Source organism: Haliotis rubra, unplaced genomic scaffold, assembly GCF_003918875.1.
Source record: "Haliotis rubra isolate DU_JTF1 unplaced genomic scaffold, ASM391887v1 Scf605, whole genome shotgun sequence".
Classification (NCBI taxonomy): domain Eukaryota; kingdom Metazoa; phylum Mollusca; class Gastropoda; order Lepetellida; family Haliotidae; genus Haliotis; species Haliotis rubra.
The window spans coordinates 428,728-455,904 of NW_025767308.1; the positions used below are offsets into that span (position 1 = coordinate 428,728).

Below are 27,177 nucleotides of genomic sequence, written 5' to 3' on the forward strand. Positions count from 1 at the left end.
GCCACTCAAACAGAACAACATTTGCCTAAAAGTAACTCTTTTCACTCCTCCTGTCATCGACATGAGAGAGATATTGAAGAGAAACTGAAAGAAGTAGTGGTAAAATCTTTCCTAAAGTTTTCCCAAATTGACAAGCGTTGTAAATATCAACTTTACAAAATTTGTAATTTTCGTGGTAAATATGAACTTTACAAAATTGAAATTTTGTAAATCATCAAATGCTTTCTTGTGTATATTTTTCTGATTCCGCAACAATTTAACACTTCAGGATAGCTATGCTCATTGGACTCTTTGGGATGTGTATAAGTGAGGAAGAAAGGATGTATATTACACTGCCTTATACACTGTGTTTGTACTTTTGCAGGAGGTGGACCTTGCTGCTTGTGACTTGACAATAGAAGAAGGTCGTTCAAAGTTCATAGACTATATATATCCGCCAATCAGCACGGAATACTTTGATGTTTTGTATAAGAGGCATGACAAAGAACAAATTAACTCTCTTTATCTTTTGGCACTCCCACTCAGACCAAACGTGTACCTCGTTCTGTTTCTGATGGCAGGACTATGCTCACTTCTCTTTGCTCTGTTCGAAAGTGTGGATATCTTCTTGCACAAAACACCTGCAGAATCTGAAGGTGTTGGTCTATGTTTTTTTAGGAAATTCAAACAGAATCTATTTCATGCTTGCTGGGAAGTCACTGGATCCGTGTTCATGCAGGGTATGTATAAAATGAAATTCATTATAAATGACAGGTAAAGGATTAGGGATGTGTATTGGCAAATAAATTGTATTGTAATGTATTGCAATTCATGTACCTGTCTGCTATACGTATTGCGATATATTTGGAACTTTTATGTTTGACAGTGAGTGACACTAGTTGTGCATTTCAACGTTTTTCTAATACATGACATACTATATACTTACATTGCTGAATAGGCTTGACAAACACTCAAGATTGTGGATAATGCTTTGTGATTTTGAATGTTAAACTTTATGCATAAGTACAGACAGAATCAGACGACTATGACTTGTAGGGTAATCCATACTGAGAAAGCTCAAATGTTTTGACAGAGCTCATCTGTTCGGATGTCAACAATGGTAATCATTCTTTAGTACTATTCCTATTCAGGCTTTAGCAGATATCCTAGAAATGTGTCGGGGAAGGTTTTGATGACGTCGTTGTGGATGTTGCTGATGGTGATAACGACAGTCTACTGTGCCAACCTGGTCGCCGCTCTGTCCGCACAGAAAGATGTTAAACTGTTCTCTGACCTAGAAAGTCTTCTGGACAGTGATTATGCTGTGGGTATGCGATCATCCGGTATCACCAGTCATATACTGAAGGTATTTTGCGTGCATTATTCTAAAAACCGGTTATTCTTTTTTAATTTATACTTGGTGTTTTAAGTGTTGATAATGTATTCCGACGATAACGCGTTTCTCCCATTGGAGGGTTTGGATCAGCATTCCATGAACTACTGTATCGTCATTCTTCGACCGTGATTTCACACAAAATGGAATCTCAAAATGGACACTCATTTTACTAGAAATTTAATGACTAGGGAATTCTTAAACGTTTCATATATTGCAAATGAAATATATTCAATCTTTATTTTGGCGTAATTTATGAATTAGTATTACAAATTCATTATACAAATTGTTACTGTGCAATCTTTGCACATGCATTTTTGTTACTTTTGGATGATGATATGTGTATCACAAAAGCACTTGACCCGTGAAGATCCGGGTAAGAATATTGATCGTCAGTAACCCATGCTTGTAGTGGGAGGCGACTAGCGGGATCGGGTGGTCAGACTCGCTGACTTCGTTGACACATGTCATCGGTTTCCAATTGCGCAGATTGATGCTCATGCTGTAGCTCACTGGATTGTCTGGTCCACACCCGATTATTTACAGACCGCCGCCATATAGCTGGAATATTGCTGAGTGCGGCGTAAAACCAAACTCACTCACTCACAAAAACACTCAGAAAACGATAAATTGTTAATCGTAGTAGAACTAATTGCAGGCCTGATTGTTTTCAGACAAAATTCGAGATTCGAAAACTTGTTTTACATGGTTACAGAAATTAGATGGTTTGTTAGAACTCTGTATCCTACACAAGAGTGAGTGAGTGAGCTAATACTTAACTTTACATCGGCAATATTTCAGTCATATTTTGACAAGAACAAAATTGACATTGATAAGGATTATATGTATATTATAAACCAATGCACAGTAAAACAAGTAGAGTATCACAGTTAGAATTGACACTATCATGTAACGTCAAAACAACAGCACTATTCAGAATCCCATGGCGTTACATCATCCGTTCAGCTGTTGGCGATGTGGACACATTTAGCCATAAATTAAACCTACGAATTATCTTCGATTAAAATTGTGGTAGGATTAAGACGTGGTCTTACATGACCTCTCAGGCGACAATAATTTCACAATACCATAATCTATGCCTTTGCATCAGCATCTGTCCAACTTATATTTCTGTAATCCCCCCGGAACTCGTCAAGACCAACCTCCTCGTGGTGAGTGCTGGGTAACCCTAATAGCTCTCACCAAGCACCCCCATCCTCCATCCCCACCTGTCTAGAGTTCCTATATGGCAGCACTGTTTCTTCTGGTGTATAAAATCTGTATTGGGCAAATATGGGATATTGTTGGTGTAAATTATTTCACTTCGGTATATACTTGGTGTACATCTCCAGGTAATACTATTACTCTTCGTTTTTAACCAGCGGAGTGACCCATCAAGTCTGTATGGAAAGCTGTGGTCAAAGATAAAAGCCGACGACCCAGCGCTGTTCTTGGAATCCTCGCTGGAAAATAACCTAAAACGAGTGGAACGTGAGAAATACGCCTTCTTGCATTACACATCAGAACTAGAGAAGCGTTTGGCTGATGACTGCCAGTTGGAGGTTCTGGGAGAGAGACTATTGTTTATCCATCAAGCATTTGGATTACCCAAAGGGTCCCCTCTAAAAGCTGACATAGAGAAGATGTAAGTTATCTCAAACCCCTTTATAAACATTATACGAAGTGCTTTTTCAACATTAATAAAATAGTATGGATAAAAAATTTAAGCAAATGGTATATTAGGATGTATTCATTCTGATACGCCTAGCTCTTCTGCTTTGTCTGAAAAAAAACACACGTTTGTGTATACTTAATTTGGTTGTATTTCGTGGAATATGATTTAGATATATTGTGCCAAAAGTAATATCAAGAGTACCATAATAAGCTTTTTTCGGCTCAGGTTTTACAATGGCAATGCATTTGTAATTTCTTTTTGTCTTCTCGCAGAATGTCTCAGATGAATGTGATTGGGCTGTTAGATAGACTGTGGGAAAAGTGGAGCCTCAAGAGAAACCTGACTCATTGTACAGCTAAAAGAGTATTGAAGTCAGTCACAGTAAACCAGATCGGAGGTGGCTTCATTGTCGTGTGTGCTGGGACTGCACTCAGTATCATTGTGCTGTGTCTTGAAAAACTAACTCACTCAGTAACACTGACTGACTGACTGAGTTTGGTTTTACGCCGCTTTTAGCAATATTCCAGCAACATCACGGCGGGGGACACCAGAAATGAGCTTCACACATTGTACCCATGTGGGGATTCGAACCAGGGTCTTCGGCGTGACGAACCAACGCTTTAACCACTAGGCTACCCCACCGCCCCCACTCAGTAACAAGATGAAGAATGATGATAATTGTATGGATCTACAACTTCAGTACAAGATGAATACTGACTCGGTAGCGTGACGTGTTCATGAAATTTGATTCATAGATGCTTCGCTAAAGGATATCGGCGATATCGTACACTTTTTTCCATTACGTCACCCTGTATTGACGTTACTACGCCATGCTCGTCTATCCCCTCGTAATGAAACGTATCCTTGGTAACCGACGTCACGATACAGGTCAGTTGTCATCGTCTTCTACAGTAAACTACTCCGTAGCCACCCGTTTCTTGGTTTGCAGTTGCTTCAATCGGCTAACATCACTTGTGGACACATTACATTCTTGAAAGGCATTTAGAAGTTGGACGAACGTGAAAAGATGACACGTTTTTATTGATAAGAACTTCTTTTTATGCTTTATGCGACTTTCCAGAGCTAATCCTTGCTCCTTACATTAGGTCAATGCTGAGACAGAGCAGAGAGTGAAAATATACATACATACATACATACATACATACATACATACATACATACATACATACATACATACATACATACATACATACATACATACATACATACATACATACATACATACATACATACATACATACATACATACATACATACATACATACATACATACATACATACATACATACATACATACATATACATATAGAACACGTTTAAACAACGCAGGGTGGGAGATATAACCCTAAACCCTAGATGATGTGTGTACAAATTAGCATGCAACTGCATGGCCCAATAGCCAGAAGCATAAAGGAACAAAAGACCTCCGCAAAAAAATCTGTCATGAAATCTGCCCTTTTGGAATGTATCATCAAAAATCCCGACCACCATATTCCCTGGAACAAACCAACATAAAGATTCTACATACCAACTTCAACTTCTGTGAAAAGAGGAAGCATCCAGATCCAAGAAAAGAAGCCAGCCATTAATCGAGACCAAGGCATTTACCTACCCAGTGTATACTCAATTGTTCCATGTCTTACATTGTAATACCGTTCACTGGAATAGCCTGTACGTGAGTCCTGGACGAGGACTGTTAATTTAGGTCACCGGCACTGTCGCTTTTCCGTTTGTTTTCTGCGTGGATGTATCCCTGTGTATCTTACATTTTGGCATCTTAGAAAAGCAATACAGTTCGCTGTACCCCCCAGGTATAGTGTAATACAGTACACTTTTCCCCTGATACATCAATTTCGACAATTGATATGTGTTTTAAAATTAGACTAATATTATGATCAACTGACATCACAGATGGTTGTGTCACAAGGAGGCGTAAAGTAGCGCCCTTCTGCCACTGGAATAAAAGTCCATTGTTGATTAAAGAATATTGTCTAGTGTTTTAGAATTTCGACTGGTTTGTGGCCATCTAATATTGGCTAACATAACCTTAGCCACTGACAACAAAAGGGAGACAATCTGCTAGAAAATCAGGTAGGAAGCAAAAGCACTGTAAGTCCTCTTGATAGTCAAACTTTGGTTCTTGTTGGTTTGACCGCCTCCGTGGTATAGTGGTTAGAGCGTCCGCCCGGAGAGCGGAAGGTCGCGGGTTCGATCCCCGACCGCGTCATACCAAAAGACGTTGAAATATGTTACTTGTTGGTCCCTGCCTGTTGCTCGGCTGTAATGGGTACAACAAGGACTGGTCGGCTCGGAGTCAGTATAATGTGTCTGAGTGGGGTATTCATGCTTCACTGCGTCATGGTATCTCAGTGGGCTAGCACTATGAAACCAGCTTAAGTGAGTGAGTGAGATAATATTTATCGTCACATCGGCAATACTTCAGCCATATCGTGACGAGAACAGTTTATAACTATATTAGAGATCAATATAGTTAGAAATTTAAAAAAACCTCTTGTCGAAGAACAGTAAAACTACTAGTGTATCACAGATATCCATTTAAAACTAGCAATTAAATCTAAAATATTGGAACTATAAATGACAATACAATATAAAAACAGGCTATAGATTGCCAACGTCTGAAGGTAGATCACCATACTAGGGACCATGGGGACTTAGAGTACATTTGCTTCCTGCATGGACCCTAGCTGGAATTGCACCATCCCCTCACCCGTTAGCAACGTAGACAAATCTAGCCATACATTTAAAAGCACACATATTCTACGATTAAAAATAGCAGAGAGTTTCAATTTGCTTTGAATGTTTGTGGACTTACGTATCCTCTCAGGAGGACAATAATTTTACTGTACTTTAACCCCCCTTGAGGATACAGCCACTAACAATCTTAGTTATCAATTCAAACTTCCAATCATGAAATATTTAGCTATTTACAAATCAGTTAACAAATCTAATTCTTTTAAAAATGCAATAATTAAATGAGGACTTATATTACTAAAAAGATCCTCCATAGTTCGTGATTTGAAATATATATCCCTTGTGATGGAATATTCAAGACATGCTTGACTGTGATTCTGTCATCACAAGGGATACAAAACGGAGGATTCATGAGTATATATCTTGTGTGGCCAATACGACATCGTCGCATGATGACCTCTTCAAATCATGTAATTTATTGATACCTACTTGGGTGTCCCACTTCTTCTGCATCAGATCACGGATATAAGATCTAATAGCAGCTTTGTAATCAGAGTATGGGATCAGAAGTGGTGTCACAGATTTGTTGAGAGCTGCCTTAGCAGCAAGATCGGCCATTGTGTTCCCAGAAATGCCAACGTGGCTGGGTAACCAACAAAAGACGATGTCGTATTGGCCAGTAGCAAGCTCATTATACAATTCAATAATTTCTAATAAAAGTGGATGTTTACAAGAAAGATTTTTAATCGCCTGAAGACACGAAAGAGAATCGGAACTGATTATGTATTGTTTATATTTACGGTGTTTATGAATATATTAAAGAGCGGTTAATATGGCGTTAGTTTCTGCTGTGAAAATAGAGCTGTTATTTGGTAGTCGAGAAGATATTGTTCTGGATCCAATGACAGTGACACATGCAATCCTAGGACCCACCTGTAAATAAGGATTTGTATGTATTATATTTCTTTTTTAATTCATTATATTCTTGTATATATTGTAATTCATTAGTTTCAGATTTCTTAAACATTGTCCGAGTTAGGTCAACTTCAGGCCTCACCAGTTGCCAAGGAGGAAAAGAAAGAATACGGGAAGGAGATATATTTTCCAGCTCAATGCCGGCAGCAGAAAGGAACGGTTTAATTCTTAGCCCAGAACAAGAGAAGACTTTTTGTTGTATAAATCCTCATAAAGAGGGTTGAAAACACAGTTAAATGCAGGATTAGACTCGTTAGAATAGAGTTATGTTATATACTGTAATGATAATTTGATACGACGTTGGTTAAGGGATGGCTCATCAGCCTCAGCATAGAGACTGTCAACAGGAGAAGTTCTAAAAGACCCAAGACAAAGCCTTAGGCCTTGGTGGTGGACAGAATCAAGTAGTTCAAGGTTGCTTTTGCAGGCTCCACCATATACAATGGAGCCATAATCAAGTTTAGATCGCACCAATGATCTATGTAAGTGAAGGAGGGTTGTTTGATCCCCTCCCCACTTTGAATTGGAGACAACCTTTAACAAATCGAGTGCCTTCAGGCATTTAGCTTTAAGGGATTTAATATGTGGCAGGAATGTTAATGGGAATCGAAAATTAGGCCGAAGAACTTGGCCTCCTCTACAACTTTGATGGGTGTGCCATTTAAAGATAGTTCTGGGTCCTTATAAGGCTTATATTTTCTACAAAAATGTATACAATTAGTTTTTGATTTAGAAAATTTAAAGCCGTTTTCAAGTCGCCATTTATTTATTTTGTTTAAACATAACTGTAGTTGCCTTTCAATAGTATACATATATTTACCACGGCAAGAAATATTGAAATCATCCACAAATAATGATCCATCAATTGAATCATTTAAAACCGTTGATAAACTATTGATCTTGATGCTAAACAATCTGACAGACAACATACTGCCTTGTGGGACACCCTGATCCTGATTGTAATGGTCAGACAGGGTTGAACCCACTCGTACTTGAAATTGCCTGTCATTTAAAACGTTGGACATAAATTGAGGCAAACAGCCTCGTAATCCAAAATCATGCAAATCCTTTAAAATCCTATGTTTCCATGTCGTGTCGTATGCTTTTTCTAAATAAAAAAAGATCGACACTGCATGTTTTTTTAATAATTATGGCATGTTTCACCAAAGATTCTAAACGTACTAAATGATCGATGGTACTACGGTTTTTACGGAAACCATATTGTATATTAGTTATAAGGTTATTGGTTTCCAAGTAACAAACAAGTCGATTGTTGATCATGCGTTCCATGGTTTTGCAAACGCAGCTAGTCAGTGAAATTGGTCTATAATTAGAGGGATTAGTATGATCACGTCCAGGTTTAGGTATGGGAACAATGATAGCATCACGCAACGACGAAGAAAATTTTCCAGATTTCCAAATGTCATCAAAATTATCTTGAGCGTCTCTAAACATGATTCAGGTAAGTGCTTCAGGAGTTGATAATGAAGCAGTATCGTGAGCCTGATCAAGAGCAGTATGAAGCTCATGTATCGAAAAGGTTTCATTGTAGTCTTCCCCGTTATCTGATTTGAAATTAAAAGATTTCTTTTCTTGTTTTTTTTTTATATTTTTGGAATTCAGGTATATAATGAGATGAGGAAGAATGTTTGGCCAACGTCTCACCAAACTTATTTGCAATATCAGATTTATTGGTTAATAATTGGTTCCCATCTTTCAGATGGTGAATGCTAGATTTAGACCCCTTATCTTTGATTTTCTGGATCATATTCCACACCTTTGATATCAGCGTGCACGAATTTGCTTGAAAGTACGCCGTGCTTTAGCGTTTAAAATTCTAAATTTGTCTAAATTGTGGACCATAGGATGGCGACGGAAATAATGCTCGGCTTTCTTCCGTGCCTTCTTAGCCTGTTTGCATTCATCGTTAAACCATGGTTTTCGTACATGTGGAATTGCAGAGGACTTTGGGATACACTCGTCAGCTATATCATTTAGTTCATCTGAAAAACATTGTATGGCATCAGGAATATCATTAAAAAGTTCAGGTTTTAGTTTCTCAGCACAGAGAATTTTATACAGAGGCCAGTTAGCTTTTTTAAAATTCAATCTCGATGATGGAGGAACATCAGATGGATTCACGGGTTTTAGTATTGTTGGGAGACGATCACTACCAAAGAGATCGTCGTGAACTGACCATTCAAATTCACTCATTAGGTTGGAGTCAGTAATAGACAAATCAAGAGCTGAAGATGTTCCTGTGACAGGATGTAAATACGTATTTGAGCCGTCATTATAAATGCATAAATCATTATTGGAAATAAATTCCTCGAGTAATTTACCTTTGGTGTTTGTATTAGTGCCACACCAGAGCGGGTTGTGGACATTTAAATCACCCATGATTATACAGGGTTTAGGTAGTTGATCATAAAGAGCTTGCAGATCGGTTAGTTGAACAGCCGATGAAGGCGGAATGTACAAAGAGCATAAAGTAAAAGCAACCTGTAATGTAAGTCGAACTGCAACGACTTGAAGATTCGTTTTAAGTGGACCTGGGCTATGAATAATAGTGTTCCTCACCAGGATGGATGATGCACCAGAAGCTAAATCACCCGGAGGAGAAAAACAGTGATATGCATTGAACTGACGGAAGTCAAAGTTATCTTTCTGTTTCAGATAAGTTTCTTGGATGCAGAACGCTGAAGGTATTAAATCTTGGTTTGATAGCTGTAAATCGTTAAATTATTCCGGGGTCCTCTACAATTTCATCGAATTATAGGAGAAGACATTACTTCTTCGGCGGATGAACAGGAGATCTACCCCTCACCTTCCTTGAGTGCGACAAACTATGAGTCCTACCATGGCTATGGTCGGACACATCCATGTCCTCAAGGACAAGGAAATTCTTGATTGCAACTTCCAGGAAGGACATTCCTGGGATGAAGAAGGATGGCAACCCGCGCAGTTGACACAAACAGGTGTTTTGTCACAAAGGTTACTGTCTTCGCATGTTCCAGCACATCGATGACATGCAGCTGGATTGTTGCAAGACTTGGCTCCGTGACCATATTTCTGACAAGTATAACACCTTAAGTGAGTGAGTGAGTGAGTTAATATTTAACGTCACATCGGCAATATTGCAGCCATATCGTGACGAAAACAAGCCATACAATAAAAAGTAGAAACATTGTGAAGATTAAAACCTGTCGACGATGGACAGTACAAAGACTAGAAAATCACAGTTATAAATATAAAACTAGCGCAAAGTTAAAATATTCCAATTAAAGAAGACAATACAATATAAAATACGGGCTATAGATCGCCAACAACCGAAATAACACCATAAGGGATTGGGGATTAAAGTATCCACTCTCAATTTGCCATACCCTGCTTTCAGAGATTGTGGGTGTACTGGTAGACAAAATGTGAATAGATACGTGTTAGTCTTGATAACTTCGTTATTCTTTTTAACTGTAAATCGTTTGACCTGACTCACTCCTTGGGAGTGCAGTTCAGTCATGATATCAATTTCGCTCATGTCTGAAAGGCAACATCCAGTATCCCGGACGATGCCCTTGCTGCTGTTTAGCGTCCTGTGAGGGGACACCTCCACAGGAACATTTGCTAACGATTTTGTTTTGAGCAGAATTTGTGACTGTATTTGTTTCCTGCACTCGATTAGCAGGGAACCAGATCTCAACTTTTTTGATTTCCTTCATGTCTCCGGCCAAACCTTCAATGCCCTTTGATACAGCAAAGGGGTTCAATTTTAAAGAGCCACCGTCAGGAGCACACATAACTAGAAAACGAGGCCAGTTATCAGGATTGTTAAAGGTTGCCTGACCTTCATCTTCTGAAGACAACGAATCATTAGATTCGTGTGAGCGTTTTTTGAGTGGGGGTGCCATGATAGAAATATACGTGATTCATCCCCTTAGCTCCCCACCCACCATGGAGTGTCAACATGTCCAACAGACGAAACCAGGGATACTAGAAGGGTATACTCAAGCCAGAAAATATCTTTAAAAGATGCATCCTACCAGATTGGCCCATGAGCCACCGCCTTCTGCCATATAGGGCTCTAGGCAAATTAACAAATCAATAATTTGTGTTATTGTCAAAACCTAATGGCCAAGACCACAGGATACATTTCAAAATTCCAAATGTGTGCATAAATGTTCACCATGCACAGGGCTTGGCGTGACCAGCCGATTGATAGAATCGGGCCAATTCTACCACCCGTCTAGGTGAAGAAAGGGGCGAAGTGGTGTGTTGGGCAAAGGAACACTGTTCCTGGAACCAGTTCCCTCAACCACCAGACTCCCGTCCTCTACCGACACAGGGGCGCAACCCACGGCTAACAGGTTGGTGGACCAAATATACCCCCGGGCCCACACGGGGGGTTGAAGAGCTCTTAGCGTTACCCAGCACCGACCACGAGGAGGTGGCTCTTCATGGGTGCCAGTTGACTTAAGTTAGTGGCTACATTTACACTAGTGAGTCTAAACCTTTGATGGGTAGTATATGTTTCCATAATGTATCCCATGTCAAAGGTGTGGAACATGTTACAAAGCCAAAGGTTCAAAATCTACTGTTCACCATCTAAAGGACGGTGATAATTTATTAACTAATAAAACTGACATTGCAAATAAACTTTTGCCAAACATTCTTCATTATTAAATTAAGCACCTGAATTTCAAAAAACATCAGGAATAGAAAAGAATTTTTAAAAATCAGACAATGGTGAAGACTTAAGTGAGTTATTTTCATTACATGAGCTCCATACTGCCCTTGAGTAAGCTCATGATACAGCAACGGGGGCTGATGATATTCACTATCAGAGCCTGAAGCATTTGCCTGATTCATGTCTGGAATACAGATTTAGATACATTTGACAAAATATGGACGTCGGGGATTTTTCCACCTTCCTGACATAATGCCATAGTAGTCCCTATTCCAAAGCCTGGCCGGGATCACACAGAGTACATACCAATATCTTTAACGAGTTGTGTCTGAAAAGAAACATGGAACGAATGGACAATTATATATTTGGTATCTTGAAACCAATAACTTAATCACTAATATACATTATGGTTTCCGGAAAAATCGTATTACTATCGATCATTTAGTAGGATTGGAATCCTTTGTTAAAATTGCCATAGTATCTAAACAACACGTAGCATGTTCCGCTGGACTGTTGATTTTTCCATCACAATGGAAAACTATTCCTGTGTAATAATTTACATGTTCATTTATATATTGGTTTAATTAAAGAAAATTGATTTAATTGATAAATTTCGATTTTGTTATGGGATGAGTAAATGAATTTTAATTTGGTAGAATGAATTAATATCTCAGACTGTTAGTGGCAATACCTTCAAAGTGGTTGAAGTTGCGTAAAATGATTGTTCCCCTGAGAGGGTATGTAAGTCCCATTTCATTCAACGACTTTTTCATACTACATGGTCCCTAGTGTGACGATTTACCTTCAGTTGTTGGCGATCTACAGCCTGTTTTGTATTTTGTATTTAATAGAAGCGCTTGCATTCACCGTATTTTTTCAACGGCTTTTTCAGGTGTACAGTTTGTGCGTGCGCGCGTACGCGCGTGCGCAACTAGCCTGGCTTCACTGTTCGGTGTGTGTTACATATTGTTTGTATTCTTTTGCATAACTAGGTAATCAATTTTTGAGTTTGTTATCATGTAATTTCTTGGCATATACGGACATACTCAGGAGAATTAACTTTATACATGTTCTATATTTGTGTTCTTCATCGTTTAGGGCGGTGTGAGCCGTAGTGCTTAAAGCGTTCGCTCGTCACGCCGAACACTTTGATACAATGTGAAAAGTCCATTTCTAGAGTCCCCCGCCGTGTCTTTGCTGGAATAATCCCACATGAGGCGTAAAACTCTTCTCACTCCCTCACTATTCATCGTAGTGGAAGAGGTCCCCAGTATGTTCGCTTGCACAAGCCGACTTCCTGGGTTTGATTCCACAAGGGTGTGTTCAGTCCGTACCTGATGTTACATAGCTGAAATAATGCTCAAAGCAGCGTTATAAATTACAATTGAATTTACAAGACACGTTAATCCCAAATGCCATACAGTCTCACATATTATTTTGCATATACGTTGACTTTAATTACGTCTATTTCATTCACTTGTGCTCAGATGTTGAGAATGGAACACAGGAAGCACCATCTGATGATCTTGTGTATTATCTGACGTTGGTGTGCACAGAGAATAATGACACTGAATAAGAAGAAACAGAAAGTGTACTTATATCCGTTCGACATAGTATTGGCTAGTACAATTGCACTTGTCAGCATTGTTTGACAAGTTTGATTGTAGTAAAGGTTAGTGTTACTGCTCCATATGTATAACACGAAAACAAAACCTTCTGGACGTTATAGTTTTGTACATTTCTTATCAGCTAATTTAGAAATCTAGTTGTATTTTTGAAAATGGAAAATTTATATTATTATTCATATATTATTATTTACAACCTGAAAGAAATTAACGTCGGCAAGCTTTGTTGGGGATTTCAGCGACCTAATGATTTTCCGTCTTTGCCTATTCTGAGTTTAATCAATATTCCCGTGTTTTTAAGGTGTATCATTGACTTTCCTTTGCATGTGTTTGTGCGGACACGCACCACTGGAACAGGATACTCGTACCTTGTTTTAGGAAAAACCTAGCAGTTCCATTCAAACCCGTGTTTATGAGTCCAAATCGCCCAATGGATTCAGCTTTGAGTTCGCTTTGAGTTAAGTCGCTGTCATCCATGCACTGATGGGAAGCTTAAAATTAAGACGCCATTTCTTCGTATCCCAGTTGGGTACATCGATGCTCATGTTGTTGATCACTGGATTGTCTGCTCCAGACTCGATAATTTACAGACCACCGCCATACAGCTGGTGGGTGGCTTAAAACAACAAACAAGCACATGTTACTCAGCCACTCATCCACCCTTGGCCCCTTTAGTTCCTAAAACAAAAGAATCCATTTAACAGATGACATAATCTATTGTCATTAAGTTTCATGAACACGTCAAACATTTTCTTCCACTTTCAAAGCGTCTTTTCAATGAAATAAACATCTTCATTACTTTACTGTTTTCTTCTTCGGATCCAAAATAAGATTATCTTGTTACTGAGTGTGTTAGTATTTCAAGACACAGCACAATGATACTGAGTGCAGTCCCAGCGCACACGATGATGACGCCACCTCCGATCTGGCTAATTGTGATTGCCTTCAACATTCGTTTTTCCGGACAATGTGTCAGGTTTCTCTTGACGCTCCACTTTCCCCAGAATCGATCCAGAAGGCCGGCCGCATTCATTTGAGACATTCTGCCAAAATACAATGAGATCTATGAAAACTTTGCCTGACTACAAGCATGCAACTCCGACATCATTTCATGTTACATGTAGTGCGTCTGTGAGGTTATCTACAACATATACTCTTTTCCAAGTTTCTTCACAAGGTATGTATTGCACTGTGAGTGGAATTCTGGAAATAACTAAAGGAACACTTGTACGTTCATGTGTTCCCTTATTCGTTTCTATGACGATTATGTAATCATCTTCAGCGAAATACGACCAAATAAAGTCAGCTTAAATATGTTTCAAATATATATGTCAGATTGAGTAGAAGTTTAACATATTGTTTGCTGATAACCATTATCCATATTTATATTTTTGTTTAAAAAACACTTTGTATTGTGTTTGTGAAGTTTAAAGGTTCTGTCACAGCTTACACTTTCTCTATATCCGCTTTTAGAGGAGACCCTTTGGGCAATCCAAATGCTAGTTGTAAGTATACTAGTCTCTCTCCCAGAACCTGTAATTGGCAGTCATCAGCCATGCTCTTCTCTAGTTCTGATGAGTACATCAACAACGCATATTTCTCACGTTCCACTCGTTTCAGATGATTTTCAGTCGAGGATTCCAAGAACACTGGGTCGTTGGCTTTTATCTTTGACCATAGTCTTCCATACAAACTTGATGGGTTACTTGTCTGATGGTTAAAATGAAAAGTGACAGACAATGAACAAATTTACAGCAAATATTTATTCTTTCTGATCATTCCAGATACCAAGTAGGAAATCAAGACAGGACCTTTTCAACCAGTCTATTACCACATGTACATGACTGAAATGTATACAGACATACAGTGTCACAAGCCAAGCTACCAGAATATTCAACAGGGTGTCTCTAATGTTATGAGGATATGATTTTCTTAATTATGTTACAATAGCTAACTTTAGTTATTATGGGTCACAAACGTTTAAAGAGTGTGGATTTGAACTCACACCTTGAACTTATTCTATGTCATTTCGCCTGTTAAAGGCACACTGTCATATCACATTTCTCTAAAAATACATAATGCATTTCTTTCAATAATGCTATCAGCCGTTAGGGAAGCTACCTTTCAATTTATTCCTAAAGAAATTACGTATTTAGGTTACAATAATAAATTTAAAAGTTAGAATGAATTAGTGAAACGTTGCATTAAATCGACTCCCGCGCCCTCTACTGGCCGAACATTATTTCACGCGAATCACATAGAGTTATGTCCTCTTTACGAATATCCTACCACAACTTGTACTGAAACCAGTTTGGCAAACACCGACAACACCCCGTGCGACAGTTTTCGATGCAAAGGGCAATTGTTTACATTCCATATATGGCAATTGTTTAAAAGCTGTCCGCCTCGAAGTTTCAATTATCGATTTCAGGCAAGTCGTAAGGGATAACAAGTCTGTTTTGTGCATCAATAGGAAGCTAAAGTGAGTGAAATATGCCCAAATATATATAATATAGGCCAAAATATTGTCAACAATGTGTGACATTATGCCTTTAAACACCCAATTGGGCAAACACGTCAACGTCGGAATAAATTTAAACCATTTTAAACACCACAGTACTAATAAAACGCAAAACCTCGTAATTAGTACGCAAATACCTTCAATATATGATGGGAGATACCGAATGTTCGAAAACCAACAGAATAATCACTGTCCAGTAGTCCCTCTAGGTCAGAGAACGGTTTAACATCAGTCTGTGCGGACAGAGCGGCGACCAGGTTGGCAGAATAGACTGTAGTTATCACCATCAACATCATCCACAGCGACGTCATCAAAACCTTCCCCGACACACTCCTAGGATATTTTCTAAAGCCTGCACAATACATTTAGACATATAAGTAAAGGTTTATTAATTAGACTGGCGGTATGCTACGAACCAACAGTTCAGTTCTGTCAAAACAATTGTTATCGACACAGGTCAAACCTAAGGGAAAACTTAACTTCTTGATCCAAGGGGCATTTGTTACTTAACATTTACTTACATCTATAATCATCAATCATTAGACATTTTAGAAAATTCATAAAAACTGAAAGCAAAGTCAGATATTTTGACAGTGCAAATAATGTGTCCCCGATCTGTTTGCTTACGCTCAATTTTTTAAAGTAAAAACAAACAGTCTGACCAAGAAGTTATCAGGTTTTTCGATGGACTGATATTCAACAAAGGTAAAAATCACAGTTCCCTTCCATCAATTTACCCACCTGGCCTGGAGGTGCCACCGCCTCGACTGATTCTGTCTGTATTTATGCATGAAGCTTAAGTTTCAGCATCACAAAACATTTTCCACATGCCTGTTTGTCAAGCTTGTTCAGCAAACCAAACTGTGTGTCAAGCTTATTAAGCTCTATCCACAAGACTGAGTGTCTCGCTTTTTCAACTCCACAAGACTTCGTGCCACGCTTATTCAGCTATCCGCAAGCTTATTCAGCTATCCGCAAGACTGTGTGTCAAGCTAATTCAACTATCCGCAAGACTCTTTGCCAAGCTTGTACTGTTATCCGCAAGACTCTGTGTCACGTGTATTCAGCTATGTAAATGTCATTCATTAGAAAATGTTATTTTCAGGTTTAAAATATACCTGTCATTGAACATGAACTTCAGTTTATACATACCCTGTTTAAACATTGATCCAATGACTTCCCAGCAAGCATGAAACAGATTATGTTTGACTTTCATTAGAAGGCAAAGCCCTACACCTTCAGACTCTGCAGGTGTTTTATGCAAGAATATATCCACACTTTCGAATAGGGCAAAGAGAACTGGGCACAATGCAGTCATCAGAAAGAGAACGAGGTACACGTTGGGTTTGAGTGGGAGTGCCAAAAGATAAAGAGAGCTACTTCCTTCTTTGTCATGCCTCTTATACACAACATCCATGTACTCCGTGCTGATTGGCGGATATATATAGTCTATGAACGAAGAACGACCTTCTTCTATGGCCAAGTCACAAGCAGCAATGTCCACTTCCTATAAAAATACAAACACATTGAAAATACATCCTTTCTTTCACGCACATTTACTTCATAAAGAGTCGTATGTGTAGTACTCCCACGAAGTGTTAAGTTGTTGCGTAAACAAAAGAAATATGCTCAGCAACACCAACAACTTATGACAGTTTGAACAAGCATTGTCACTAAGGTGACATAATCCCCCCGCCGCAAATTATTAAATCAAACTTATCAAGTAATGAAAGTAAGTTAAATGTCAACAATAACATGACCAGTCAACCTCTCTTGATATCTTGCTCTTAAGGTGTTCAAACACACACATATTTTCAAGACTGACTTTGACCTTGACATGAATGGCATAGTGTATCAAATATGCAAAAATAGTACTAAAGTAATTGCTTATTGAAAAACATTTAAGTGAAGTCTTTAAAGTCTGAAGAAAATCCAGTGAACCGTTCTTGAAATATCTTGCTGACAATTCAGGTTAACTGGGCCCTGCGCCTTTCCTTGATAGAGCTTGGTGTCAAATATTATGAAAACCCAGTGAACGGTTCTTGAGATAGCTTAACATGCAGGTAAAACGTGAAAGTCCCCTTGTGACCTTGAAATGAAGGTCACCAAACCTGACTTGGACCTTTCTTATACTGTGATGCACCTAGGTACCAAATTTGGAAAGAATCTAGAGAACGGTTCTTAAGATATTCAAATTCGTACGTACGTACGGGCGGACGGACGGAGCCTAATACTAATACTATATAGCCTAATACTATATCCCCCGCGGGGCGGGGGGATAAATATTCAAGTTTAATCTGGTAAACCATGGCTTGAAAATGTACCACTCTATCAGGGCATTATGGCAGGCAATAGGGCATCTCACCAGGCACTTTGTTACCGTCTACTTGGCTCTTGCAACTAACCAAGACAACACTGAGCATTTTCTAATTTATGTTCAGACGACGTTACAAAACAGCAATCAACCAAATGGTATGATATAGTTTGCATGTCCAAATTACCGTTCTGTTCAGCTGCCCCACAATTCCATCATAGGTGTTGTTGACAGGAAGTCCATACGACTGATCCTGTGGTTCAGTGATACTGTAACTGCAAGGAGAAATGTTTTAGATGGAGGCCAAAATACACGAGCACAACCGAAATAATGTCTTTTAGTAAAGTGAGTGAACTATTGACAGATTGTGATATAACTGACATTACCTCACCTGAAATTAAGAACGTCGGCGATTGTATCCAAGATATCTATTGCATATCCTTTATACTGCGTCTTCCCATCGTTTGTGGACTTCACAATGTAGACCTTTGACTGTAACGAAATTAAACAATGATTACTATGATACATAGTGAACAATCCAGAGGGAGTCAACTGACCCCAACCTGCAGGTTCACAACAATACTGAAACTATTTCCCCAGGTTTCAAGAGATGTGAATTGTGATAATTCTTGATAAATTCAACATAACATAACAAAACTGTGCTGTGAACCTTTCATAAGTATATATGGAAGGAAGTCCCCAAATATGAAAATACTCCTTTAAATGTGTTCAAGATATTCGTTGAAAAAACATTGTCATGGGTTTTCTGTTTAATTTCAAAATATGTAAATTGACCAAACTCTTACAAAAATGAGAAAATAGGAACCAAACTTGGCACTGCTTCTCTCCTACAGACATTTGAAAATTTGGAAACATTGCGACTAATACTTTCCTTATTTTGGTTTAACAAACATTTCAAACTTCAGTTTTGTAAAAATACAGTATTAAAATTTGCACTACACAAGGGGGTGGTCCCTAAAGTTGAAAACATTTCAAACAATAGTTTTTGAAGATGTCGGTTGAAAAAAAATGTTCTTGGTATAATTCCATGTCCCTGACCTTTTTTAGATCGGGGCTGTAAAAATAAACAATGAATTTGTTCATTAATATGTTTCAGGGTGAATAGCATCTCTGAGTGAACACAACTCCATCCATATTATTACCTTATCAAGAACGGTCACGAAAGATGTCTGTTGTGAAGTCTGAACTTCTATTTCAGTCCGAATTTGAAAACATTTCGACCAATACCACGAGTATGCCTCAATTTCCCTGGGATATAAACGCAAGTAAAGAATTTGGTGATGACTGAAGGTCTCTTTACAAATAGCATATCTGAGTAAACAAAAGCCATTTATAGTGTTACCTCAGAAAGAACGGTCACCAGCAGATGTCGGTTGTTATAACGATATGCAACATTAGGAAAATAGCATCCCATGGTGTTTCCTGAAGTACAGTCAGCCACTGGTACCAGCTCGGTTTTAGTAGAATGACGTCTTAAGGTGAAAACGTTGTGTATCCAACACTAGGAAACAATATTGTGGAAAACAAGTTAAATGAGTGAGTGAGTTAAAGTTTATAGTGACAGCGGCAGTATTTCAGCCATATCGTGACTTAAGACAGTTATAAATTCATGACAAATCGCAAATTTTAAAAACCTGTCGACGAAGGACAATAAAACCAACTAGTATATCATAGTGATAGGAAATGAAACTAGCGTATATCTCTAAAATAGGATTTCAAATTAGGACAATATCATATAAATAAGGCTGAGGATCGCCAACAACTGAAGGTAGATCACCAGTCTAGGGACCATGAGGACTTACAGTAATTTGGCTACCTGCATGGACCCTAGCCACTGGCGACTGTACTAATATTTAGCCATAATAAAACAACAAATATTCTACGATTAAACAAGGTGTGTAGAAATAAAGTTTTGGGACTTACGTACCCTCTCAGGAGGACAATAATTTTACAGTACTTTAACCCCCTTCGAGGATACAGCCACTAACTATCTTAGTTGCTTATTTATTCTACCGATTATAAAATATCATTTATCATTTCACAAAACATATAAATCAAAATTCATCAATCAATCCTATTTCTTTTAAAAACTCAATGATTAAATGATAGTTAACTTTACTAAAAAGATCCTTCACAGTTTTAACGTTTGAAATATTTATCCCTTGTGATGGAAAATTCAATGCAGTCAAGCAGGACATGCTTGACCGTGATTCTCTCATCACAAGGGATGCAAAACGGAGGATCCTCACCTTTTAGCAAATATTCGTGGGTGTACCTTGAGTGGCCAATGCAACATCGTCGCATGATGACCTCTTTAAATCTAGACTGACAACCCCAGTAAGTGTAATCGATTATTGGTTTAATTTTATGTAATTTAGTAATGCCTACTTGGGTGTCCCACTTCCCCGCATTAGATCACGCATGTATAAGCGAATGGTTGCTTTGTAATCGGAGTATGGAATTAGAAGTGGTGTCACAGATTTGTTGAGTGCTGCCTTGGCAGCAAATTCGGCCATTGTATTCCCGGAAATGCCAACGTGGCTGGGTAACCAACAAAAGACGATGTCGTATTGGCCAGCAGCAAGATCATTATACAATTCAATAATTTCGATTAAAAGTGGATGTTTGGAAGAAAATATTTTTGATAGCCTGAAGGCAAGAAAGAGAATCGGAAAAGGTTACGTATTGTTTATATTTAGGGTGTTAATTAATATATTTTAAGGCTGTTAATATGGCGTTAGCTTCTGCTGTGAAAATAGAGCTGTTATCGGGCAATTTAGAAGATATTGTTTTGGAGCCAATGACAGTGGCACAAGCCACTGCGCCACCATCCTTGGACCCATCTGTAAATAACAATTTGTATGTATTATATTTGTTTCTTAATTGACTAAATTCTTGTTTATACTGTAATTCATTAGTTTCTGATTTTGTAAATGTGGTTAATATTAGGTTAACGTGTGGCCTCACTAATTGCCAAGGAGGAGAAGAAAGCAAACGCGAAGGAGAAATATTCTCCAGCTCAATGCCGGCAGCAGAAAGGAATGGTTTAAATCTGTGCCCAAGGGGTGGAAAAAGAGAAGATTTCTTGGTGTATAAATCCTCATAGAGGGGATTAAACTCACAGTTATAAGCAGGGTTAGACTTGTTAGAAAATAGTTTTGTAATATGTTGTAAAGATAATTTTATACGGCGTTGTGTAAGAGATGGTTCATCTGCCTCGACGTAGAGACCGTCAACAGGACAGGTTCTAAAGGACCCAAGACAAAGTCTCAGACCTTGGTGGTGGACAGAATCTAATAGTTTGAGGTTGCTGTTGCAGGCTCCACCATAAACGATGGAACCATGGGTAGCTTGATCCCCTCCCTATTTTGAGTTGGAAACAACTTGCAGTAAATCGAGTGCCTTCAGGCATTTAGTTTTTAAGGATTTGATATGCGGAAGAAAAGTTAAATGTGAGTCGAAAATTATACCCAAGAACTTGGCCTCCTTGACAACTTTAATGGGAGTGCCATTTAAGAACAGTTCTGGGACTCTACAGTAATATATCTTGCCCAAGAATTTGAATTTTGAGGTAGAGAAATATCATCATCAGACGACAATATCTCAGCCTCCAAACGTCTCTTTTTTCCATTTCGGATAGAACAAGAATATATGTGAGCCATGATTATGTGAAAGAGATTCGACAACCCTGCTCCCCACCCACCATGGAGGGTCACACAAGGACGGTGTCTAACTGCATCGGATCTCCAACATGCAAACATCAGGGATACAGGGGTGCTATACTCCAGGAAATATGACATAAATAGCTATATCTGTTTACTAAGTTTATCGGCAGGCTGGTTCTGCCCATAACAATAACTTAGAAACATATAGAATACAGCGGTCAACATCACCAGATTGCCCATGAGCCACCGCCAATATAATATCATGAATAATTGTAAATTTGAAAAGCCAAGACCAAATAATATATTAAATTTGTGCAATAATACTAACTATGCACAGGGCCTGGCATGACCAGCCGATTGGTAGAACCGGGCCCATTCTACCACCCGTCTAGGTGAAGTTAGGGCCGAAGTGGTGTGTTGGGCAGTAGGAACACGGTTCCAGGCTCCTATTGCCCTCAGCCACCAGAATCCCTTCCTCCACCGACACAGGGGCGCAACCCACGGCAAACACGTTGCCCAATTCGGTCTAAAGACCAGCAATTGGGTGCTGTGGACCACTATGCCCCCGGGTCCACTCGGGGGGTTGAAGAGCGCTTAGCGTTATCCAGCAACCACCACGAGGAGGTGGCTCTATATGGGTGCCTGCAAGTTAAAGTGAGTGAGAGTATCTACCAGATGTTTGTAATTGCAGTAATTCAGTAGTAACGTTTAAGTGTAATAATATGGACCTTATAATCTGTGACAAACAAGATATGAAGACTGTCCTATGCTGAACAATGATTTATGTTTGGTACTGAGCCAAACAACGACCCATGTTTGGTACTCCCTCAACAGTTTGCATGCAGGACGTGCAATAGTTTCAATGCTTACAGGCTTTATTTATGACATATACACAGCCCCGAAGAAGGCAATATTCCTACAGGCATCAAAGTGACCAGATGACAGTGTCTCCGTAACTCACACTTACAACTTCCATAGCAATCTGTTGAATATATGGCTTGCACAAACACCGGTATGGCTTTGTCTTGATGTTGCATAAAGTCAAATTTGTAGGACGACACATTTCTGTTGTTATTGTTGTACATGTATCCAATGGTATCACAGCAATAATTGTAACTATATACACCAATATTTCCATCCAAGACAATAGAACCATGCTTTCAACCAAATGCAAATCGTCACAAATATTATCATAACTGAATATTTAGACACACACCTTAAGGTGACGAAGTACAACCACATTTTCCAAGTCCAGGATTTGTAGCTCAGGGACATTGCTTCCGTCGGCAAGAAGCAGCCACTTTGAATGATGTCGAAAGTCAGTCAGTCCCTTTGTATTTGCATCAAAGGAATCAACCTGAATGACAGAGACAGTACCTTTTTCTGCATTGCCACAGCATATGACAATCTGGGTTTGCATGAATGAAACTCATATGCATTTCACAAGAAAACAGTTAATTCACGTAGCCTTGACGACAAGAGAATTGGAAAATACATACCAGCTTCAATAGTTTGGTCACATGGCCTTGACTCATAGAAGCAACCACGTGTATGTCAGGGAAGAGAGCCTCGTGGATGGTCTGTAAAGTATTATTTGTGTCAACGACACTGAGGTCAAACACAAGAATCTGGGGACTGTTGGTGAATGACTGGACAAGAGCAGGTACTGAACAGTCATTCTCTGCAAATAAGCAAAGCATACTATGTATATCTCTGTCGAAAATAGGCTACTAATATATTTGTTGATAGTGTCACTAATGTCCTTATTTACTTAGTGTTTGTCATTAATGGTCAATGGTGTCATTGTGGTCTTTTGCGTATCTGTAAACAGGCTGATAATACTTCCTAAAATTACTTAAAGTGCGTCAGTCATGAGTGAGTTATTATTTAACGTCACATCGGCAATATTTCAGCCATATCGTGACGAGAACATTTGACATTGAAATAGAATATATATATATATTATAAAAACCTGCAGACGAAGGACAGTAAAACAACTAGAATATCACAATTTGAATTAAAACTAGCTTAGAAAGTTAAAACTAATAGCACTATTTGGACAATACAATATTAAAAAATGGCTAGAGATCGCCAACAGCTGAAGGCGTCAGTCATATACGGGTGATTTTACAAGGCAAGGCCATTACCATTTTCTCCATGAAGTAATATGGCAACTTTTTTCCACTGAAGTCTTTGCAACAAATGTGGGAAGGGTTCACCGTTGTCTGGAGTCATAGTTGTTGTAAGACCTGAGAAAATGAAAAAGAAATCAGTTAATGGTTATAGTATATTGATATTCGAGAAAGGAGACAATAACTAATCAACATTTCGTGATCAGAAACATTTTAGTAGACGAACATATATCTAAAGGTTTGTAAAGATATATTCTGCTGCTATGACAACGTACTCTATAAAGTCCTAGTTCTTACTTATCAGTTAAATCCAATAATCTGAAACGCAGCCTAAATTGTGAACGAATTATTAAACCTTTATTTAATTAACAGAACAAACCAGAATTTAATTCTAAAAGAAAAACTATAAAAGTGATATAGAGTACGTACAGGTTTATACAAATAAATATAATATATTCACATGATATCATTTGTAGAGGCACAAGCACTGTTTTAAAAGTTTGCATAATTTAAGGGTGAGTGGTTGATGTAATCACATTTCATTTGATGAATAAATTTACAGATTGAGGGATTGACACAGAAATATTTTGGTAAAAAGGGGTTTTTTTTCAACAAGTGTTACATTGTTATCTTTGTACAGTTTCCCACCCTATGTTGTGTAAACATGTTGTATCTATCTATCTGTATATGTATAGTATGACCAGAAATTATTGAAAATTTTAGGAATATGTTTAATTGGATTTCTAGTATAAACAACCTTGACCAGCTATCAAGTGCTTGGTTTCATTCAAGAGAGACAACTCTGTTATCCTTTTTCATTAGTTTGTGAAGAGTTATCCCCCTTTGTTTACTTGCTAGCAGACGGCATTTGCAGTGATCCTCAGTATGGATGATTTAGAGAAGAGGAGGTTGATTTTAGAATATTATAACAAGGACATCAGATCAGCTAAAGTGATTTCAAGTAGAACAGGCATCCCTTTGTCCACTGTTTATCGTGTTTTGAAAAATATTGCAGATGGATATGGCATTGAGCACCAGGGAGGCGCAGGTAGGCCCTTGGTATTCTTGTTTCTAAAAACAAACGAAGGAGCTTAGAAAACTTAAGGCTGGATATGATTGATAGAGGAACTGTGGCTGTCTGTAAGGAGACAATTAGAACTTAGCTTCATGCAATGGGTTTGCAGAAAAGTCGAGGAATTCCATCACCGATCATGAAACCTGAACAAAAAGGAGCGAAGGTTGAACTGATACTTACAGCATAGAAATTTTAACCGGGACAATGTGATTTTCTCAGATGAAAGTTCTGTGTGGCTGTTTCCTAATACACTGCAATTCTGGACCAAACAAACTGAAAAACATTTGTATCAGCGCCCAAAGTACAGTCCGAAATTTAACGTGTGGGGTGGCATATCTGTGTTAGGGGAAACGCCCCTCTGTGTATTTGAAGGGAATATGAACAGTGAGCGGTACACAGATATTCTCGAGGGACATTTACTTCCATCTGCTCACGTGTTCTATGGAAATTTTTGGATTTTCCAGCAGGACAACGACCCAAAACATTGTTGAAAGCACTCACAGGCCTGATTTCGGACCCAAAATATGACATTATTAGATTGGTCAAGCTATATCCCTGGGCCCGGTTGTTCAAAACTCTGTTATCTTTTAACCAGCCTTTAAGTACATTTAACCGCCTGTTAACTAATAACATCGGGTTATCTTAGCTTTTTAACAGTGTTGTTAACTTGCAAAATGGCTACACTGCTTTCATGATGCTAGTTCAGCAAAGAAAGGATAGCGTGTGTCGTGGACTGGACTTCGATACTGGGAATTAGTCTGACGAAGAGTTACATATGAAACTGTAATATTGGTCCCAATATTGAATATTACATATCATAGGAACTAACGTACACGCTGTACACGTACACGATGCCTACGTTTCATCTTTTAACACTTGTGTAAATGTTTAAGATATGGTTTACTACACTAAAATGTGTCAATTTCTTCTGTAAATATTATTCAAACAAACAAACACTTTCAAAGAATAAAAAACCTATACCCTATTTCCACGTATGAATGATATTAAACAAGGCTTAATGTAGGTACATGTAATTAAATTAGTTTCCTAAAAAAATATCCGAACGATTACATTATAACACTGAAAGTTTAATCGGCAGGATATGGTGATTGTGTTTACTCTTATTCAACCAACCTTCACCTCGAAGAAATTGCCAAATATGTACAACAATGTTGACGTATGACAACACTACCGATGACCGATTTCACATGAAGTGGCGGCTTTGCTGACGTGGATACGCAGGATTCAGGGATCGTTTGTACATAAATATGATGTGATGTAAGTAATCAGAACGATTCTGACTATCTGTTTATTGTTATATGTTTTATACTTTTTCATTGTAAGTAAGAGAAGAAGACAGAAATGCCGATCATTACCGTTGCTGTTCTGCGTCAGTCACGGTGCACATAAACTTTGATAGTTTCGTTATAAACACATCGCATTACTGTATTGTATCTATTTATAATTTGCCATTTCTTGATGCGATGCTCTTGTCATGTGTATTCTTAAAGTACTGAATAAGTGTCTAAAAAATTGAGAAAATGCTGCACAGTGTAATGTCCAATACAATTGTGTTCCAATACAAAACGTTCGTAGAGCTACGACATTCGCATACCTATGATAAACTATAGAGTTGGCCTCAACCATTGACTGGATTACATTCTCTTCGTCAGCAGAGAGATTTCGACTTCTCTTTTACCTTGGGGTGCAGACGACATTTTGCGTTTCCATTTTTGGTAAACCGGAAGTAAACAGTAAAAAGGAAATGGGATATATGGAAGCTAACCAGTGACGTTAACCACACTGTTAAACTTGACTGCGACGTTAGCTAACGGCATGACTAACCATGTTTTGAACAACGCATATTTAATGTTCGGTTACCTAACGGCCGGTTAAGGATTTAACCGGCCGTTAGGGGTTAACCTGCGGTTAAGATAACCGAGTTTTGAACAACCAGGCCCTGACCTAAATCCAATAGAAAATGTTTGGGGACTTATGAAGGAAAGTGTCAATAAGAAAAATCTGACAAATATTGCTGAAATGAAAGAAGAGGTGGTCCGATATTGGGACAGCATGGACCACAACTTTCTAACTTCTTTGATCAGTAGTATGCCCCGCCGTATTGAAGCCTGCATTGCTGCCCGTGGTGACTTGACAAATTACTAACTGTTCACCTGTCTTTGAATCTGGAGTTATGTTCTGCTAATATTCACATTTAATACGTGAGTAATGAGTGAAACAAATATAAAAATTACAATCTTTAAAGTCTCAATAATTTCTGGTTGTACTGTATATACAGATGGAAAAGGAATCACAACACCCAAGTTTTATTACAGGACCTATATTTAAACACATTTTATCTGTCATCACATCATTTTATGTGTC

General features: G+C 38.4%; 1 protein-coding gene across 1 annotated transcript; it reads left to right on the top strand.

Moving 5' to 3' along the window:
* The first annotated feature begins 1,171 nt into the window (after positions 1-1,171).
* On the top strand, positions 1,172-4,181 carry LOC124255672 (glutamate receptor 3-like). The gene is made up of 4 exons (XM_046689568.1): positions 1,172-1,345; positions 2,755-3,017; positions 3,320-3,444; positions 4,129-4,181. Exons 1-4 carry the CDS (start codon positions 1,172-1,174, stop codon positions 4,179-4,181), a joined length of 615 nt encoding a protein of 204 aa, XP_046545524.1.
* Positions 4,182-27,177: the final 22,996 nt, after the last annotated feature.